Source organism: Macaca nemestrina, chromosome 15, assembly GCF_043159975.1.
Source record: "Macaca nemestrina isolate mMacNem1 chromosome 15, mMacNem.hap1, whole genome shotgun sequence".
NCBI lineage: Eukaryota > Metazoa > Chordata > Mammalia > Primates > Cercopithecidae > Macaca > Macaca nemestrina.
In genome coordinates, this window is record NC_092139.1 from 53573214 (window position 1) to 53594367 (window position 21154).

The following is a 21154-nucleotide window of genomic DNA, read 5'->3' on the forward strand; positions in this document are numbered from 1 at the left end:
TCTGCTCTGCACTCACTCCAAGCCACAAAGCATCCTCAGCCCATGGGCTGAGACTTGCAGGTGCCTGCAGTAGAGCCATCACAGCAGAAGAAAACAGTGATTTCCAAGGGTCGTGGGCAGAACACTCACAGTCTCTGCTCCATGTGTCCTATCTGGAATAAGAAGTCAAGGGTGTCTCAGCAGATGTCCACATCAGTGTCCAGGTTCCAAATGAGGAACAAACCTTTGCATTTCAGTAAATTTCAAATCTTAGTGACTCATCCCCTTAGAGTAACTAATCATCTTCACGAGACTGAAAATGACTGAACTTCACATTTGCTTATAATCCAAATCCCCTTTTCATACCCGCTCTGCTCTCTTCCTTCCCTAAACCAACTCTGTGTGCTCAGAGGACACTGACATGCTCAATTTACAGAAAATTTTTTGTCATGTTCTATTTCAAAATTTCCCCTCTGATATTACATGCTACAGATTCATCTCCCCTCTCCAGTTCCTTTCACTATGAACCCTTACTCCATTCTTTTCTATCTTGTTTTTTAATTAAAACTGAAACTCTGACTAGCCGGGCGTGGTGGCGGGCGCCTGTAGTCTCAGCTACTTGGGAGGCTGAGGCAGGAGAATGGCGTGAACCCGGGAGGCGGAGCTTGCAGTGAGCCGAGATCACGCCACTGCACTCCAGCCTGGGAGACACAGCGAGACTCCGTCTCAAAAAAAAAAAAAAAAACAAAAAAAAAAAAACAAAAAAAAAAACCTGAAACTCTGACCGAGCGCTGTGGCTCATGCCTGTAGTCTCAACACTTTGGGAGGCCGAGGCGGGTGGATCATGAGGTCAAGAGACCGAGACCATCCTGGCCAACACAGTGAAGCCCTGAATCTACTAAAAATACAAAAATTAGCTGGGTGTGGTGGCAGGTGCCTGTAGTCCCAGCTACTCGGGAGGCTGAGGCAGGAGAATCGCTTGAACCTGGGAGGCAGAGGTTGCAGTGAGTTGAGATAGCACCACTGCACTCCAGCCTGGTAACACAGCGAGACTCCATTTGAAAAAAGAAAGAAAGAAAGAGAGAAAGAGAGAAAGAGAGAAAGAGAGAAAAAGAGAGGAAGAGAGGAAGAGAGGAAGAGAGGAAGAGAGGAAGAGAGGAAGAGAGGAAGAGAGGAAGAGAGGAAGAGAGGAAGAGAGAAAGAGAGAAAGAGAGAAAGAAAGAAAGAAAGAAAGAAAGAAAGAAAGAAAGAAAGAAAGAAAGAAAGAAAGAAAGAAAGAAAGAAAGAAAGAAAGAAAGAAAGAAAAGAAAGAAAGAAACCGAAAATTCCAAATACAGCAGTTACTGTTCCCGGGAACATTGCTTTAAGTTTGTATTTCTTTAAGAGTTTGGGGGCCAGGTGTAGTGGCTCACGCCCTTAATCCTGGTACTTTGGGAGACCAAAGCAAGAGGATTGCCTGAGGCCAGGAGTTTGAGACCATCCTGGACAACATAGCAAGACTCCGTCTGTACAAGAAATAAAAATATTAGCTGGGCATGGTGGCGCACACCTGTGGTTCCAGCTACTCAGGAGGCTGAGTTAAGAGGATCACTTTAGCCTGGGAGCTCGAGGCTGCACTCCAGCCTGGGCGACAGAGTGAGATCCTATCCAAAAAATAAAAAGAGTTTTGCAGACCACTGCTCCCCAGAAATGATCATCAACAGAAAGCCCTAAAGCCAGTAGGTCTGGGGAACCCCGCACACTTTATTCACTCCCTGGAGACCAACCCTGGACATCAGCATCTGAAAAGTTCTGAGGAGTCCTCAGTGCTCTCATTTTATCGAATGTTTAATGCACTTCCACTGAATATTTTCAGTGTTGTTCGAGCAGTAGTCTTTTTATTGAAATCGTGCCTGTTCACATCCTACACTGCTTGTGTTGGGTGGAAACCAGTTGGGGAGATGCTGCTTGATATACAGATCCTGGCTCTCTCTGTGCATTTGAAATTCGTCGGCATTTGGAGACAGTGGCATAGAAGCAGTGGGCACAAGAAAAGTACAACTCAGAGTTTACGACGAGAAAAAGTGAAAACCACCTGACACATAGCTAATGTTTTGGAATGAAAAGTGACTTCCATTCCAATTGAAGTCAGCCTCTGCTGTGTAATTGAGCAGATATTAAAAAAATAAAAAAATTTAAAAGGCAGGTGGAGTGGGTAAGATACAACTCCAAATGGCAAAGCCCTGGCTTCAGGAAGGGAGAGGGCCCGGGAATGAGGAACATAATTCAATAGCTGTGCCATAGTCATCCACATAATGCCTTATTTCCTTTGTTTACCAAGAACTGCACCAACCAAGTGATCTGTTGCCAGCACTTCCATCTGGCAAATGGAAGCACCTGTCCAGAGTACTAAATTGCTGAGCCCAGGAGCTCCAGAGGAAACTTATCTGATTGCTGTGCTGCTAACTCCAGGCTCTCTGTTAATGCCATCCATCAAATTATTCTTTTTCTTCTATTTTTCCTAAAATGATAATAGTTATTTTTACCATGAAATTTTAAAAGTATAAAGAAGAAAGAGACCTATATTGTACCACCTCTAATCACCCCACTCGGAAATGAAGCCAGTGAGCATCTTGACGCTAATGCATTCAGATTTTTGTTCTGTCTGTGATTCGACTGTATTATGTAAATCCATACACAAGTGCAGCCACAACTATTACTTGAGTGAGCTCGGAGAACACATACTGTTTCACAACTTGTTTATTTCCATTTAATATCACTATATTGATATATTGACATACAATATATTGATATATATATTGTACATCTCAAGAAATATGTACCAGAATCACCATTTCAAAGGCTGAATAGCACTCCATCATATTGGGGTACACACTTTATTTACCCAGTCCACAGCTGTTTGACATTTAACCCTTTTTCCATTGTTCACTATTACAAGTGATACTGCCCAAAGCATTCCTTTACATGTATCTGATTATTTCTTTGGGTCAATTCCTAGAAGTAAAAATGCTGAATCCAATTGTTTTCATACTTAAATGTTGATATACACATTCAGATCGTCTTCTAGAAAGAGGAAGTCATCTTTTTTCTCTAGTGCTTGTAGAAAGCCCAATGAAGACAAGTGGTAAGGAGCCAGAAATGGTGAAAGGGAAGTGAATGTCACTGTGACACCCACACCAGGGCATTCCGGAAAGGCAAAGCGGGACAGCTGGGGGGACACCAAGTTAGAGCCAGAAGAGGCACTGGAAACCTGTTGGTCTATTTTAAGCTTAAGGAAACTGAAGGCCGGAAAGGTTAAGCAACATCCCACCCAAGGCCAAGGTCCCGTAGCTTAGATGGATAGCTGTAAAATTCAGGGATAATTTTCAAAAAATGAAAAGACGTGACTCTCATACAAATACATTGTGTGTGTGTGTGTGTGTGTGTGTGTGTGTGTGTGTGTGTGTGTCAAAGGTTGATTTAACTCATTAATGAGATCAACAGGGCTTTAAAGCTGGCTCCAAATGGGGCAAAGATTGGGAAAGAGTCAGTGGGCAGAAGAATAACACCTTAAAGCAACTTTGTCATCTACTATGAGCCGCTTTTGCATTTCTACCTTAGAAGGTTAGAGGTCAGCTTACTATTGTCAGCATTCAACCACTTTTTGACTTTCAAACAACTCAACTTCAAAAAGTAGAACCCAATACAAACCTGGCTAAAGACATAAAGGGCAATACAATCAAAACCTTTGGGGTTCTCTTTTCTACTGGACAAACATCATTTGCAATTTATAGACCTTCCAGAAATTAGCATCTGACTTTACAGAGTCTGGGCCTTAATTTAAAAAAAAAAAAAAGAATCAGACAAAATACAAAATGACATCTGGGATGACACTTAGGTAGATGTGTTACACAGAGCCCAACTATGCCTTTGTGAGGGAACATTTTGTGCTTTATTTCAAGTTGGCATAGTTGTATCTGCTGTAAGGACAACCTTTTGTGGCTGAACTGTGTATGGGAGAACAAGGTTGATCTTCATGGCAAACCTACTCAAGCTACTCTCCAATGGAGTGTCTCTGAAGGCCGGGAGGCTGGAATGCCCCGCAGTCAGTTGTTGCTCTCATTTCCCAGGGAGTGAGCTCCAGGCTTTGTGTTTCCCCAGGAAGCTGAGGTGGAGCACCTGTTTACCATGTGGGAATCTGCTCTTGTCAGCCTTCCAGCTGGGGGATGGCAGATGCCGTGCGAGAGTCCTGGTTTTATACCCAGAGAAGGTTCCAGGGAGAGCTCAGGATGCTGGAGGACCTATTTTGTTTCTATTTTGTAAATTCCAGGATGCTGGTCCCCACACAGCATGTTTGTCAGTAATAATACAACCGAACAAGTCACTAATATTCGACCTATGCGGCTGCAGGCCCCTTCAACCTGAGCTCCATGAAGACATAAGTCAGCACATTTCAGTTAGAAGATTTTCAAAATGTTATCCCTGAAATCATTTGTATCCTATTGTCAATGATGTATAAAAGTGGCAGGGCTCTTTTTCTTGATGGTATATAAAATAAGAGTGTGTGTTATAATTAATAGTATCTTAAATTTGTGGCCAGGTGCAGTGGCTCACACCATAATCCCAGTATCTTGGGAGGTCAAGGCAGGCAGCTCACTTGAGCTCAGGAGTTCGAGACCAGCCTGGCCAACATGGTGAAACGCCGTCTCTACTAAAAATACAAAAATTAGCCAGGTGTGCTAGCACACACCTCTAATCCCAGCTACTTGGGAGGTTGAGGCAGGAGGATTGCTTGAACCCAGAAGAGGGAGGCTGTGGTGAGCCGAGATCATGCCACTGCACTCTAGCCTGGGCAACAGAGCTCAGAAAATAAAAAATAAATAAAAATGTGAAAGTGCACATTATGTATTTTTCTTTCCTATTGTAGACCCAAAGCCTGATGCTTAATAAGTACTCTGTAAACACTTCTTTAAAATATTAAGCAGAAGATGCAAGATCTAACTGAAAACACCAATGCTAAAACTAACTGGGGCTGCAGAAGGCCTTAGTGACCACTCTGAGAAAGAACTTCGTACCTTTTGGTGCTTCAGTCATTTCTCTTATTACTGAACCTAAAAATGCAAAGCCACAGGCAGGAGTATGGTGCCATCTGTGACTGCCAAGGTCATTGATTAATTCAGAGGTCATGGAGTAATCTAAGACAACACTGGCCTCAGACAACTGATGCAATAGACCAAGGCCTCAGCAGGAGGACCGTTTCAAGATACAGCCACACAAGCTGCTTCCGTATTTCACACATTGAACTACAGATACTACATGCACCTTTTTTTTTTTTTTTTTTTTTTTTTTGAGACGGAGTCTCGCTCTGTCGCCCAGGCTGGAGTGCAGTGGCCGGATCTCAGCTCGCTGCAAGCTCCGCCTCCCGAGTTTACGCCATTCTCCTGCCTCAGCCTCCTGAGTAGCTGGGACTACAGGCGCCCGCCACCGCGCCCGGCTAGTTTTTTGTATTTTTTAGTAGAGACGGGGTTTCATCGTGTTAGCCAGGATGGTCTCGATCTCCTGACCTCGTGATCCGCCCGTCTCGGCCTCCCAAAGTGCTGGGATTACAGGCTTGAGCCACCGCGCCCGGCCTACATGCACCTTTTACAACTTATTTTTCTTTTTCTGTGAGCATGCACCAAATTGAAGATTATATCGGAGTGTTTGCTCTTTAGTGTAATTTCAAACATAGTTCTTTTGTTTTTGTTTTTGTTTTCTTTGAGATGGAGTCTCACTGTGTTGCCCAGGCTGGAGCACAGTGGCATGATCATGGGTCACCGGCAACCTCCGCCTCCCGAGTTCAAGCGATTCTCCTGTCTCAGCCCCTGAGTAGCTGGGACTACAGGTATGCACCATGTCCGGCTAATTTTTGTATTTTTAGTACAGACAGGGTTTCACCATGTTAGCCAGGCTGGTCTCGAACTCTTGACCTCAAGTGACCCACCTGCCTCTGCCTCCCAAACTGCTGGGATTACAGGCGTGAGCCACCATGCCCAGCCGAAACAGTTTTTTGTTTTTTTTTTTTTAAATAAAAACAACTCTGGGCTAAGCCTCTGGGAGTGCCACTGATCAGGGGTGCAGCCTAAACAGGGATGTCCTCTCGGCCCTTCACAGCCTCTCCCACGTATGGTGAGGAGCACCTGGCAAGGTGGAGCCCACTTTGATCTCTTTTATATGTTGAGAGGAACAGTTTACAATTTCGTTATTAATTGTTTGAAAGCAAACGTTTTACACTCAATGAGAACTTCCCCCAGGATCAGAAGAGAACCACTGCCTCCTGGATGTGCAAACACATTGGTGTTTTTTGATGGTGGATAATTGAAAACTCGAGCAGTCTCTTTTTAGTGGATGCCACACGTCAGCAAGTTCCCCATCCCGTCCAGCTGAGGTTATAATGGATTGGATCCAAGCTCCACCTCCTCCCTGTCCTGATTTACCCCCTGCCTGGCACGAAAATGAACAGAGAAGTCACCAAGAGGAAGGCGGAGAGGGAAGAGCACTTGATTCACTCAACAACTAATGCGTGCCAGGGACTGCTCTGAGCTGAGGAGACCACAGTGAACCAAAGGACAGCATTTCCTACTCCGTGGAATTTGCATCCAGGTGGGGGCGTTTGGGAGCACCTCTGGCTCCAGGAAGAACCCACCGAGCGGGGCCAAGCAGGAAGGTTGGGGGGTGTCCTAGGTCATGTTCCCCAGAAACAGGCCCAGAGCTGAAGAACTGTGTGAAAGTGCCTCTCAGGAAATGCTCCCAAGAGAAACGCACAGTGAAGTGGGGGTTGGAGCCCTGAGGGAAAGAGATCAGAGAGCAGAGGTCCAATATCAGATGAAGTCCCCTAAGGGTAAATTTGGATCTGTCGGGGTTTTGTTTGCTTGTTTGTTTTGTGACAGGGTCTCTCTCTGTCACCCAGGCTGGAGTGCAGTGGCACGATCTCAGCTCACCGCAACCTCCGCCTCCTGGGTTCAAGCGATTCTCCGGCCTCAGCCTCCAGAGCACCTGCAATTACAGGCGCATGCCACCATGCCCGGCTAATCTTTGTATTTTTAGTAGAGATGGGGTTTCACCATATTGGCCAGGCTAGTCTTGAACGCCTGACCTCAAGTGATCTACCAGCCTCAGCCTCCCAAAGTGCTAGGATTACAGGTGTGAGCCACTGCTCCCGGCCTGGGTCCATCTTAAAGGGAGCTTGAGGACAATGTAGGTCTCACCTCAATTATCCCAATCAGGAGTGTGGAGCTAGGATATTTACACCCCAACACCCAGCATTCACTGGTCACGGACTGATCCTGGGGACCCTTCAAGGTCTCTGCACCAAACAAAGCCAGCTGTGACAGCCTGAACCACCAGCTGTGTGGGATACGGTTCTCTTGTCCCAACCACTCTCTCTCTGGAGGTGTGAGAGGCCCCCTCTGGCAGAGGTGTTGGTCTCCATTGAGGCCACTGTGCAACCTGATGTTTCTAGGGATTTTCAGATCGGAGAAAAGTCCAAGAGGCCCAAAGCTATAAAACCGTCGTCATCAATGCCTTGAGGTCCCCCGAGGAGGTAGCACCACTCAGTAGGAGCACCAGGTGCTCCATTTTCTGGGGCTCTCCTAATTTCAAATATTCTGTCCACTGTAAGTCCATCCATGCTTCTCAGACCCCATGTCCCTGTGGAATGCAAGTGTCCATGGGGACCATAAGGTGGGGAGTCTCCCTCCTGCTCCCAGGATGTGCCCGAAGACCAGTGTTCCCAGCAGATAAAATTAGCCAACGCATTCTGCCACCCAGACCCCACCCCACACTGCAGCACTCATTTAAACCATACCTCTCACTCTTCTGTCTTTGGAAGAGGGTGTAAGTCACTCAGCCCTCCCCCCACCAGCACACTACAGATGCTCGCCTGCTAGGGGGCTCTGCCAGCATCACTTCCGAGAACTCTCTGCAACCTTGGACGCAACCTTCATCCTGTCCCCTTTTTAAGCTTGAGGAAATTTAAGGGGTCAGATTATTTATTCAAGGACACACTGCTTAGAGCAGCAGAGATGATAACATGCCAAGTAGGCGTTTAAGTCAAAATTCTGCTTTTAAATATTAAATTGGCTGAGAGGCCGGATGCCGTGACTCACACCTGTAATCCCAGCACTTTGGAAGGCTGAGGCAGGTGGATCACAAAGTCAGGAGTTAGAGACCAGCCTGACCAGTATGGTGAAACCCCGTCTCTACTAAAAATACCAAAATTAGCCAGGCATGGTGGCGGGCGCCTGCAGTCCCAACTACTTGGGAGACTGAGGCAGGAGAATCCCTTGAACCTGGGAGGTGGAGGTTGCAGTGAGCTGAGACTGTGCCACTGCACTCCAGCCTGGGTGACAGCAAGACTCTGTCTCAAAAATAAAATAAAATAAAATAAATTTGGCTGAGAGGTGTAGTTCACACCTGTAATCCCAGCACTTTGGGAGGCCAAGGTGGGAGGATTACTTGAGCCCAGGAGTTTGAGACCAGCTTGGGCAACACAGCAAGACTCCATCTCTATTTTTATTTTTATTTATTTTTTATTTTTATTTTATGTTTTGATGGAGTCTAGCTCTGTCACCAGGCCGGAGTGCAGTGACGTGATCTCGGCTCACTGCAAGCTCCACCTCCCGGGTTTACACCATTCTTCTGCCTCAGCCTCCCAAGTAGCTGGGGCTACAGGCACCCACCACCACGCCCAGGTAATTTTTTGTATTTTTAGTAGAGATGGGGTTTCACCATATTAGCCAGGATGGTCTCGACCTCCTGACCTCATGATCCACCTGCCTCAGCCTCCCAAAGTGCTGGGATTACAGGCGTGAGCCACTGCGCCTGGCCTCTATTTTAAAAAATAGATAATATTAAATTATCCATTGTGTTTATTTCCTTTAGATACTACCATGTACTAATGTGAACTAAAATCATAAAGTTATTCACACCAAAATACTCATTTCACTTAACTCAGAGGATAGGGGTGGGTGGCTTATTACATTTTTTTCTGCATACTGTTATTTGAGGAGAAAAATGGAATTAAAAGATAGTGAATGCTGCTTTTTGGTAAATAGAACATCCTGATTTTGACTAAGGTGGTGTCTTGAACCAGCAGGGCTAGGATGGACAATTGAATAAATGCTGTCGAGCTCATTTCCATTTGCAATGAAAAATAAAGGGCAGAGTTCTATTTCATACCTCCACCTCTTCATACCCCCACCTTTATACCCCCACCTTCATATCCCCACCTTCCATACCCCAACCTTTATACCCCCACCTTCATACCGCCATGTTCAAATTCGCACCTTCATACCCCCACCTTCCATACCCCACCTCTTCATACACCCACCTTCATACCCCCACATTCATACCCCACATTCATTTCCCACCCCTTCATACCCCACCTCTTCATTCCCCACCTTTATACCCCCACCTTCATACCCCACCTTCATACCCCCACCTTCATACTCCTACCTTCATACCCCCACCTTCATACTCTCACCTTCATACCCCGACCTTCCATACCCCACCTCTTCATACATCCACCTTCATACTCCCACCTTCATACCCCACCCCTTCATACTCCCACTTTCATACCCCACCTCTTGATACCCCCCACTTCATACCCCCACCTTCATATCCCCACCTTCCATACCCCACCTTCCATACCCCACCTTCCTACCCCCACATTCATACCCCACCTCTTCATACCCCCACCTTCATGCCCCCACCTTCATACCCCCACCTTCATATTCCACCTTCCATACCCCCACCCTCATACCCCCACCTTCATATCCACCTCTTCATACCCCCACCTTTCATACCCCCACCTTCATACCCCCACCTTCCATACCCCCACCATCCATACCCCCACCTTCCTTACCCCACCTTCTTACCCCCACCTCTTCATACCCCACCTCTTCATACCCCCACCTTCATACCCCACCTTCCATACTCCCACCTTCATACCCCTATCTTCATACCCCACCTCCATACCCCACCTTCCATATCCCCACCTTCATACCTCCACCTTCATACCCCCACCTTTCATACCCCACTTCCATACCCCCACCTTCCTACCCCCACTTTCACCCCCACCTTTCATAGTCCACCTTCATACCCCACCTCCATACCCCCTCCTTCATACCCCCACCTTTCATAGCCCACCTCCATATCCCCACCTTCCATATCCCTACCTTCCTACCCTTGCCTTCCATACCCCACCTTCCATACCCCTACTTTCATACCCCTACCTCTTTGTGCCCCTCCTCTCACCACACCTCAGCCTTTGGGTAAATTTGCAAAAAAAAAAAAAAAACACAAAACACAAAAAACTACCCTCTGGGCACATTCCTTAGCCTGCAGAAGGTGCCTGAGGCAGGCAGAGCCAACCCAGGGTGCAGTGCTTAACAGGCTGGAGGAACTCAGCTCTGGCCATGTTGTAGTTATTTCTTGCTGCCTAGTCCTGACTTTACACCATGCACAAAACTAAATTCCAGATGAATGAAAGGCCTACAAATAAATAAATACATCATCTATAAACAGGCAAAGCTGTATACACTGTATAAGTCTTAGCAGAAAATAAAGGAGACTTTATTACTTCAAGATGAGGCACTTCTTTCTAGGCAAGAGTTAATAAGCAACAGCCATATTGGAAACTTGGATAAATTTGCTTCTATCATCATTAAAAGCATAAGAAAATTTTAAAGGCAGAAAAACAATGAAAGAGAACATATGTGAAACATATCAGACAATGGATTCATATACACAACCAACTTACGCAACTTAATTTTTGAAAATCAAGAAACCACAAAATAGGCTACAGATGAATGGAAAGGCAATTCCTTGCCAGAGGAAATAGAAATAAACGATACAAATTTAATCAGGGCTAAGCAAATGAAAACAAAACAAAATCATTTCTGTTCATCAGATTGGTCTGTTTAAATGTTTGATAATATCAATCATTGACAAGCAGTGTGGACACTTTCACAGATGGCAGGGGCAGTGCAGAAGGGCACAGCCACCCGGGGAGCACTGTGGCACCAGCTCAGAACCTGCTACATGCATAGACCCCGGCATTTTCTCTGAGGTTTCACACAGTACACAAGGGAACATGCACACAGGTGACCATCACAGCCCTGCCTGTGATGGATAGCAAAACGCTGGAAACGACTAAGCGTCTATCGAAATAGAATGGATATGTGGATTGTGGTATATCCCTATGGTGGAAAACCATTCCCACTTACAACAGTTGAACCAGGGCTTCATGTGTCAATGTGGATAGACCTCATTACAATTTGTTGTGTGAAATTAGTAAGCCAGTACAATTCCATTGGGTGGAGAAAACACAGATGATACCATTCAAGGATGATACACACAAAACTGATTACAGTGGTTACATCTGAGTAAGTGAAGGAGATTATGGGTGATGGTCAAGGGAGATTACTTTCAACTACAATCATTTATTTTCTTTAATTAAAATATGTTCATTTGTGATGTTTGTAACTACAATTTCAAAAATGTAAATGCAAACACCCTTGGGAGGAGTAACACACAAAGTTGAAAGAAAAGAAGCAATGTTCTGCAAAGATGCGCTTGCGTCATTGTCCAGGTGCCCCTCTGCGCTTGCGTCATTGTCCAGTTGCCCCCCCCCCTCCCCCTGCGCTTGCGTCGTTGTCCAGGTGCCCCTCTGCGCTTGCGTCGTTGTCCAGGTGCCCCTCTGCGCTTGCGTCGTTGTCCAGGTGCCCCTCTGCGCTTGCGTCGTTGTCCAGGTGCCCCTCTGCGCTTGCGTCATTGTCCAGGTGCCCATCTGTAAGTGAAGGGCAAAAGCCTCCATTACCTTTTTGTTTCCCAGGTGACAGTTCCTGGGGGCAAAGGTCATTTGAAAGTTTGGAGGAAGCTCATTATTTTCCAGACTGGTTTAGAAAAACCGTTACATGAGAGGTACCCACCACACCAGGAGGTTCCTCAGCCAAGCAGAAGCAGACGGTAGAGAGAACTGTTTGGGTAATGTGTTTTTTTAGAATCTGGAGGTAGGTCTGATACCGCAGAGCTGATTCCGGGATTATAAATGCTTACCACACCTCAAGGCCAAGTTGATGCCCTTGGGGAATGGAAATTCCATAGCCGGGAGCCAAGGACTTGACTTTTCCCACACCCTAGGTTTCAAGTCTTCAACATATCAGAAACACATCCCTTTTCAAACCACTGATAACATTCCTGAATGAGACTTGGAATTTGAAGAGCTCTGTATCAGGACTTGTGCCATAAGCACTTTCTTATTTGACTTTTACTTGACCTTCAAGATAATTTTTCTCCTTTTATGTAACCCTAAAAGAAAGAAAACAAGACTTGGGGTCCCTCCCTTTACCCTCCTCCCTGCAGCTTCCTATGCATGCAAAGAAGCATACAACAACTTTTCCCTCTATTCGGCGCCTAGTAGGCAAATCTCTAGGTTAGAGGCTTCTAAGCAGACAGGCAGAAGGAGATTGGACTCCACAGACACTGTTTCTTTGTAGTCCCAGGTCTCTGCTGCTGGTGATTAAATGATCTCTTTCCAGGATGGGAGGTATATGAATCCGTTTTAAGTGTCTTTTAGTATCAGCTCTCTGGTTAATAACAAATGCCATTAATATAAAGAGATAATTTGTTATTTATTTATTTGTTTGTTTGTTTGTTTTATTATTGTTATTTTTTTGAGATGGAGTCTCGTGCTGTCGCCCAGGCTGGAGTGCAGTGGCAACATCATGGCTCACTGCTGCCTTGAACTCCTGGGCTCAGGTGAGCCACCTACCTCAGCCTCCTGAGTAGCTGGGACTACAAGGCACATGCCACCATGCCCGGCTAATTTTTTTTTTTTTTTTGGAGATGGAGTCTCGCTCTGTTGCCCAGGCTAGAGTGCGGTGGTGTGATCACGCTTCACTGCAACCTCCATCTCCTGGATTCAAGCAAGTCTCTTGCCTCAGCCTCCTGAATAGCTGGAACTACAGGTGCACGCTGCCATGCCCAGCTAATTTTTTGTATTTTAGTGGAGACGAGGTTTCACCGTGTTGCCCAGGCTGGTCTCAAACTCCTGAGCTCAGGCAATCCACCCACCTCAGCCTCCCAAAGTGCTAAGATTATAGGCGTGAGCCACCACTCCCAGCCAATTTTTTAATTTTTTGTAGAGTCAAGGTCTCTCTATGTTGCTTAGGCTGGTCTCAAACTCCTGGGCTCAAGTGATCCTCCTGCCTCGGACTTCCACAGAACTGGGATTATAGGCATAGGCTACTGCACCTGGACAAGAGATCGTTTAAATAGGAAGAGTATTAGAGAGTATTTAGGTGCCTATTGAAGTGTTTTATTTTGTTTTTGAGATAGAGTCTCACTCTGTAGCCCAGGCTGGAATGCAGTGGTGTGACCTCGGCTCTCTGCGACCTCCACCGCCTGGGTTCAAGCGATTCTTCTGCCTCAGCCTTCAGAGTAGCTGGAAATGCAGGCGAACACCACCACGCCTGGCTAATTTTTGTATTTTTAGTAGGGATAGGGTTTCACCATGTTGACCAGGCTGGTTTCGAACTCCTGACCTCAGGTGATCTGCCCACCTCAGCCTCCCAAAGTGTTAGGATTACAGGCGTGAGCCACCGTGCCCAGCCTATTGCAGTATTTTAATCTCATTGTCCATTTTATTCCTCCGGTGACCTTCCCTTGATATCATCAGCCCTAGCTTTGGGGGTTTAAGGATGAGGGCACCCAAATAGGTCGCCCAAGGTGACCCAGCCAACCGGGGCCCGAGATAGGATTTAAAGACAGGTTTTTCTGAGCCAAAAGCTGGTATGCCTACCCGTACTCCCAGCTGCCAGGTCACCAGTCAGAGCTGCAAGCCAGACTGCCTCGAAATTGCACAAGGTTGCTGCCTGAAGAATGGCCCTTTGGATGAGGTCCCCGCCTACTGAGAAATTACGCAGAATGATTACAAAATGGTACAAATTACTGTAGACTCCTGCACCAGACTGGAACTCAGCAGGCCCAGCCTTGCCCAGCCCCAGCCCTGGGTGTGACCTCAAAGGGCTGGGAAAGAACTTGGGCCTTCTCCGGTTGTTCTCTCGCCCTTGGCCAGGATGCCAGCTCTTATGCAGGAGAACTCAGGTGAACACCTCGGGCTTCTCAAGGTGTATTATGCATGAATGCAGGACAAGGAAGTGGACCCAACCCCTGGCCTGCCTTCCTCTCCCTCTTGTGGTCACCAGCACCCCCTTTTCTTCCCTGGAAGTCCCCAGCCAGGCCAGCAACCCACTCTCTCCCAGCTTCTAAAGGCAGCACATCACCCCTCTGTCCTGCTGTACATGCCTGCAGGGAAAAGCAAACACAGGCAATGCCCTGGCGAGCTCTCAGTGGAGGTCTGCTGTGCTCTATAAGGATAGGTGGCTATCCCTTGGGTTGGGGTCTTTGTTGCTGCTTGTGGGATTTTCTGGGAATGATGCAGCTGTGTAGGGTGTTTGATGTAAGAACCATCGTCTCATCAACTTTGTGCCTTGCCAGCCTTGTCCTGTCTGACCCTCTGGCTGCACTGAATTACAGCCACGTGGCTCTGCCACCACTTTCCCAGGTGTCCACAGCCGAGCAGGGCTGTAGCGAGCGGCACTCACTCACCAGCTTTGCAGATATGTAGACAGCCCCTCCCCCTGCTTGCAGGAACTCTGCACAGGTACGGAGATGTGTTGGAGGCTGGGGTTGTGTAAGTGGGTCTGGAGAAACTTCAGTTAGTAGCACCAGTTTTTTGTGTTTTTGTTTTTGGGTTTTTTGTTTGTTTGTTTTGTTTTGTTTTGAGACAGTCTGGCTCTGTCACCCAGGCTGGAGGGCAGTGGCTCAATCTTGGCTCACTGCAACCTCTGCCTCCCGGGTTCAAGCGATTCCCCTGCCTCAGCCTCCCAAGTAGCTGGGATTATAGGTACATGCCACCATGCCCAGCGAATTTTTGTATTTTTAGTAGATGGGGTTTTATCATGTTGGCGAGGCTGGTCTCAAACTCCTGACCTCAAGTGAACCACCCGCCTCAGCCTCCCGAAGTGCTGGGATTATAGGCGTGAGTCACCACACCGGGCCTGTAGCACGAACTGCTATTGGCTTTGACATGGGAAAGCTGACATTAAAACTGGCCTCCTTTGTTGGGTGACAAGTTATTTCTGCCCTCAAAGAAGGAAATTTTGAAGAAGCAAGTGTAAGGGATGAGATCGAAAGTCTGTGAGAATTAGAAACAAACAAATAAATCAACACAAACTTGTCCAAAAACAACTTTAAAAAACACGCAAAATCCCTTCAGTGGGACAAAATCCAATCCCCAGACGGGAAGAAGTGTTTTGTGATGCTAACTGCTGCTGGCGGAGGGCCCAGGGGGTATATACACATGATTCTGAGAGGGAGGACTGGCCCTGGAACACTAAACTCCGGTCCATTCGTGAGATTAAATCCCTCTGTGCTCTGGGACAAGTGAGTCAGGACTGAATGGAAGGGGAGGGAAAAGCTGGTGCGGGGGGAGGTGGGGCTGGGGGGATTCGGGGGACCAAAAAAAAAAAAAATCCCCACATCCAGCAGGGAAGGGTCCACAGCGATCCAGTCAAGTGCAACCTCTGTGCTTGTCCACCCTCGTGCCTTGGGGTCATGGCGCCTTCCTCTGCACTAGAGATAGGTGGCATGGCATGATTGGTGACTTGGCATGGGAGTGCTCCTGAGTGACAGCCACAGATTGTAGCTTCTTGTGTGTGGCCAGATGTAGAGAAGGAATCAAGGAGGAAACTTGGAGGTCTGGAGATCCAGCCAACAGCATCGGCAAGAGTGGTACCCAGACAAAAACAGCCTGGCTGGAGGGAATCAGCTGCTGCCCATTCTGATGAGAATCAAGGCCATTTGGGGTTTTTATGTCCAAATCAGTATGGTGGTTGTGAAGGTAACCAAAGTGTGGAGAGGGAAATGTAGCCAGTGATGGGGCTTCCTTCTGGGGTGGGAGTCCTCTCTTTGAGGTTTGCCAGAGGCTGTGGCCGGCCCTCCCTCACAAGGCCCTCTGCTTCTGGTGGGTGTGTGGCTCTCCTGTTTGGTGCCACAGCCACAGTCCAGAATGAAGCAGGGCCTAGTCCCAGGGTGGTGGGACTTCAGCAGAGCCGCCCAGACTCCCCTGAACCCCTTCCTTGCTTCTACCTTTTTAGTCCCTTCACTCCTTCCATTTTCATACACACCACCCTTTCTTTGTCTTGGTTTCCTAAAATTTTGGTTACAAAGCGCGTTAAGCATACAGAAAACCACACATGACACTAAAATACCCATCACTCAGCGCTGTCAAATGTCATCGTTTCGCCATTTCATTTTAAGAGATAAAATCTTGCCAAGCACAGTGGCGCCTGTTTGCTGTCCCAGAGCTTTGGGAGACCAAGGTGGGAGGATTGCTTGAGTCCAGGAGTTCAAGATCAGCCTGCGCAACACAGCAAGAAAATGTCTCTACAAAATAAATACATAAATAAAATCTCACACGTGACCGAGCCACTTGGCCTGTGAACACTTTCATCCATTTCTCCTGTCTAGAGGTAACCACTATCCTGGATTAGGGTTATAACCCCATACATATTGGGATAGCTTTTGGGCCTATGTATGTATCTATAAACATACAGTACAGTTTTGCATGTTTTTAAAATTTTAATAATATAACATGTAACAGTATTTTATTTTTAAAATTTTTTTTATAGAAACAGAGTCTCACTATGTTATCCAGGCTGGTCTCCAACTCCTGGTCTCAAGCAATTCTCCTATCTTGGCCTCCCAAAATGCTGGGATTACAGGCATGAGCTACCACATCTGGCCTAATAATATATTTTTAAACTTAACATAGACAAAATAGTATCCTATCAACATGTTATCGATATAAATATTATTGAGATACAAATACATATTTTGGGGTGTACAGGTGATATTTTGATATATGTATGTAATATGTAATGATCAAATCAGGGTAACTGGGGTATCCATCCATGTATCTTTTTCTTTGTGTTGGGAACGTTTGCATGGTTTTAAACTTCATATACTGAATGTAATGTTTCTTGATTTGCCTTTTTTTTGCTTTCAAAAAAAGCCTTTTGAGCTTTTATGTTTATGCATGTGTTCATACATACAGTTCCGGTTCATTAATTTTTAATTGCCATGTAGCATTTTATACTTCAATTAATTTATCTATTCTATTCATGGACCCTTAGGTGCTCTCACAAATAATGGTGCAACAAATATTCTTGCAAAGGTATTTTTGTGCCCACGTGCAAGTTTAGTCTCTAAAGTACACATATAGGTTTGTGTATCTTTAACCCTACAAGATGTTGCCAAGTTGCTTTCCAAAGTAACTCTGAGGTCAATACTCCTCCAGCAGTGTAAGAGGTGCCATGGTTTGAATATGCTCTCTAAGACTCATGTTGAAATTTAATTGCCATTGTAATGGTATTAAAAGGTGAGATCTTTAAGACATCATTAGGTCATGAGGGCTCTGCCCTCGCAAATGAATTAATGCCATTATCTTGGTAGTAGGTTCGTTTTCAAAGACGTGGTTTCCTGTCAAAAAGAATGAGCTTGGCCGATTTCCTCTCCCTGTCTCCACTCACTTCTGCCTTCCGCCATGGGATGACCCTTACCAGATGCCAGAGTCATGCTCTCGGACTTTCCAGCTTCCAGAACCGTGAGCCAAATAAACTTCTGTTCTCAATAAATTAGCCAGTCTGTAGTATTCTGTTATAGCAACAGGAAACAGAGAAAGACAAAGGGGATCCTGTTTTCCCACATCCTAGAATATTTGGCATTGTCAGACTTTTAAAAGAAATTTTGCCGCAGAGATGTGTATAAAATAGAATCTCCTAATCATTTTCTCTCTCAAGGCCCCAGTGCTTCTGGAAGCTCCCCTTCTGGTCCTTACTGCAGTCACAGGCACCGAGGGGATGGATCAAGCATGAAGGGCTTGGCTGGCTTCCCTTCTTCTGACCCTCTAAGTCCTGGGAGTATCCATAGCTATCTGCTGGGCCCCCTTCTCCACTGACCTCTCTCCTTAGATAATCTGTCCCTGCCACAGTGCTTTAGAATGCCAACCACACGTGCCAGTGACTTCCAAATGTAGAAAAATCTCCTTGCAGAGTGTCAGAAGCTACTTTACAGATTTATTTGATGGCTGATAAGCAACTGAAATAAAATTTAACCTGCCCAAAGTTCAACGTGGTTTCCTTCTCAGGTCTAATTCCTCCCCATTGCTCCCATCTCAGTCAAGGGGAATGCCGTTTATTAATTGCTCAAACCAAACACTTGGGAACCATCCTTGATTCTTCTCTTTCCACCACCCCCACATTCAATCCATCAAATTATATCAATTTCTATGTCAAATAGTTCCTAAATTCCCCCCTTCTTTCTAGTTCCACTGCTACCACCTTGGTCCAAGCTACATCATCTCTTGCCTAGACCACTGTAGTTGCTCCTAGCTGGTCTTCCTGTTTCTCATCTCACCCTTTCCAACCACCTCAGTGCCAAGGTGATCGGTTTAGACCATAAAACACTTGTAAAATGCCATTCCCCTACTTAAGACCTTCCAGTGGTTCTTACCACAGAAGACTCAAAGTGATGAATGCTATGATCTAGAAGTTGGCAAGATCTGATCCCTGCCTGCTTCTCCTCCTGCACACCTTCCTCAGCTCCAGAACTTTCTCTCCATGTGGAGGGCTCTTCCTTTGATCTTTTTATGGCATTCTTGTCATTCAAGGCTCTATCACTTAAAAAAGACTTGGCCTGACCCACCCGCCCTGGTCCATGTGGCCCCTTGGTTGCTCCCACAGCATTACCTTCATCTGTCTTCATTCTGGAACTGCTCAGTGCTTGGTTCTGATGTCTTTCTGCCCCACCAGAATCTCGTCTCCAGAACTGAGATCTTCTCAGCTCCACTGCCCATTTGTAGTGCCTGGCATGAAGCAAAAGCCCATAAAAGTCGAAATAATGAGTGAATAGATGAGGTCACATTTTAGAACAAGCTTTAAGCACAAATGAAGTTTCCCTCCCAGAGTCTGGGTGAGATAAAAGCTACTTGAGACAAGACAACATTTCTCTTTAGTGAGAGCAGTGGTTCTCAAACTTCTTAGCCTCGGGACCCCTTGATGCTCTTAAAAATTATTATTATTGTTGTTATTTTTTTGAGATGGAGCCTCACTCTGTCACCCAGGCTGGAGTGTGGTGGCATGATCTCGGCTCACTGCAGCTTCCACCTCCTAGGTTCAAGTGATTCTCCTGCCTCAGCCTCTGGAGTAGCTGGGACTTACAGGCGCCTACCACCACGCCCGGCTAATTTTTTTTGTATTTATGTACAGATGGGGTTTTGCCATGTTGGCCAGGCTGGTCTTGACCTCCTGACCTCAAGTGATCCGCCTGCCTCGGCCTCCCAAAGTGCTGGGATTCCAGGCATGAGCCACTATGCCCGGCCAATGCTCTTAAAAATTATTGAGGACCCCAAAGAACTTACGTGTGTGTGAATCATATCTATAAATAGTTGCTATATTAGAAATTTAAATGAAGAAATTTTAAAATGCTTATTTTAAAACAATAATGGACCTATTACATGTTAATTTAAATAACATTTGTATGAAAAATTACTATGTTTTTGTAGATGTAAATAACATTTGTATGAAAAATTACTATGTTTTCAAAAAATAGTGAGCAGAGTGGCACCCTTGAGAACAGCTACTCTACACTTACAGTGCCTAGTACGCGCCGGGAAAGACTCTGTTGAATGAGTGAATAGGAGAGTGAAAGAATTTAGACCAGTCTGAAGGATCAGATGCAAGTGCACGGATAGGTGGGGATCTGAGATGGGGCCACCTTTTCCCCTAGATGGCCCTGGGGCCCACTTCCCCTCCTCCCTACTCACCCACCCCAGCCTCACTGAGTCCTTTCTCCTCCCTTTCCCCAACAATCTTCTCTCCACAGCAGTGCAAAAATAGAACAAGAAATCATTTTGATGTCTTCAGAAATCAGTGTGTATGCTGGATATGTCTTTTCAAGAAGCTCACTTCTATAACCAAAATAATGATTGTATGAATTTCAGTCCTTCAAAGGGGGTTCCTTTGGATTGTTTCCCTTGCCAAATGGATATTGAGGCCCAATTTTGCCAGGATGTATTTATTCTGTCTATATTCATGTTGAGAAAGCTAACTGGGTGTTATATTGTCTTCCTTATTACAATACTGAAACCTAACAAACTGGATATCATATTCTTTTCCTTATTACAATACCGAAACCTAAGTTCTTCCCCTTTCTAAGGAGAAGCTGCCTCCTCCCCCTTTATTTTTTCCTCTGGCCAGAGGAAATTCACAGAGCCAAGATTAAAAAAAAAAAAAAAAGAAATAGAAAAAGATGGTCATCTCTGTTCCTACTGAAGAGCCTGAGCTCCCCGGGCGCTGTGGGCATGCCACGCCTCTCCACTTCCTGACGTCATACTATTTTTGTCTTTGAATAGCTCATTGACACAATTGCCTCGGAGATCGGAGAACTGAAACAGGAGATGGTGCGGACAGATGTCAGCCTGGAAAATGGCCTGGAACCCGCTGAAACCCACAGGTGACCAGAGACACGGTTAGGTGATGGGTGCGAGAAAGAGATCGAGTGAACCCTGGCACTGCCAAGGGCTGACTTGCAGTCACTCCTCAGAAGTCCGGGAACTGGGAGTGTGGTGGCAGCTCTAGATGAAATCCTCTGTAGGAGGTGGGAGTGGCCTAGGAACTAGTTGTCTGCTTGTTTCTTTTAATCACTTTGAAGGCACTTGAACTTTACACTCTCTCGATTCCTCCTGGCACCAGAACCCGGAAACCTAAAATTGTCTGTGCCATATCCACCTACTCCCAATGATGGAAACAGTAACGCAGCGAGATCCAGCGTGTGCAAAGTAGAATTCAGTGTAGCCGTGTGAGTCTCCAGAAGGCTTACAGGGGAGCAGCTAAAGAGGATGGACTCATTTTGCATTCTCAGGTCAGAAAAAACCCCAGCAGTCTCCAAAACCATTAACCTGAAAAGCCATTTAGCGATTGGAAACTGGATGTGGTTGTAAATTAGATACAAAGGGAAGACGGCGTGCTGTGCTGTTGAAGCCAATACCTGTGCAAGTACTGCACGCTGTCTGAATAGGAGGCAAGGGATT

The 21154-nt window shown here is 46.1% G+C and overlaps 1 protein-coding gene across 9 annotated transcripts in view; it reads left to right on the forward strand.

Moving 5' to 3' along the window:
• Window positions 1-21154, forward strand: part of LOC105486807 (Ras and Rab interactor 2) — a 255269-nt gene that overhangs the window by 164266 nt on the left and 69849 nt on the right. For 7 of the 9 annotated variants that reach the window (XM_011749872.2, XM_011749873.3, XM_011749875.3 and 4 more), the window contains one exon: window positions 20477-20577. In XM_011749872.2, the coding sequence (XP_011748174.1) occupies window positions 20477-20577 (101 nt within the window). Of the gene's footprint in view, window positions 1-17251; window positions 17669-20476; window positions 20578-20816; window positions 20986-21154 lie in introns of those variants that run through there. The other 2 variants (XM_011749878.2, XM_011749879.2) reach the window with 2 other exon arrangements.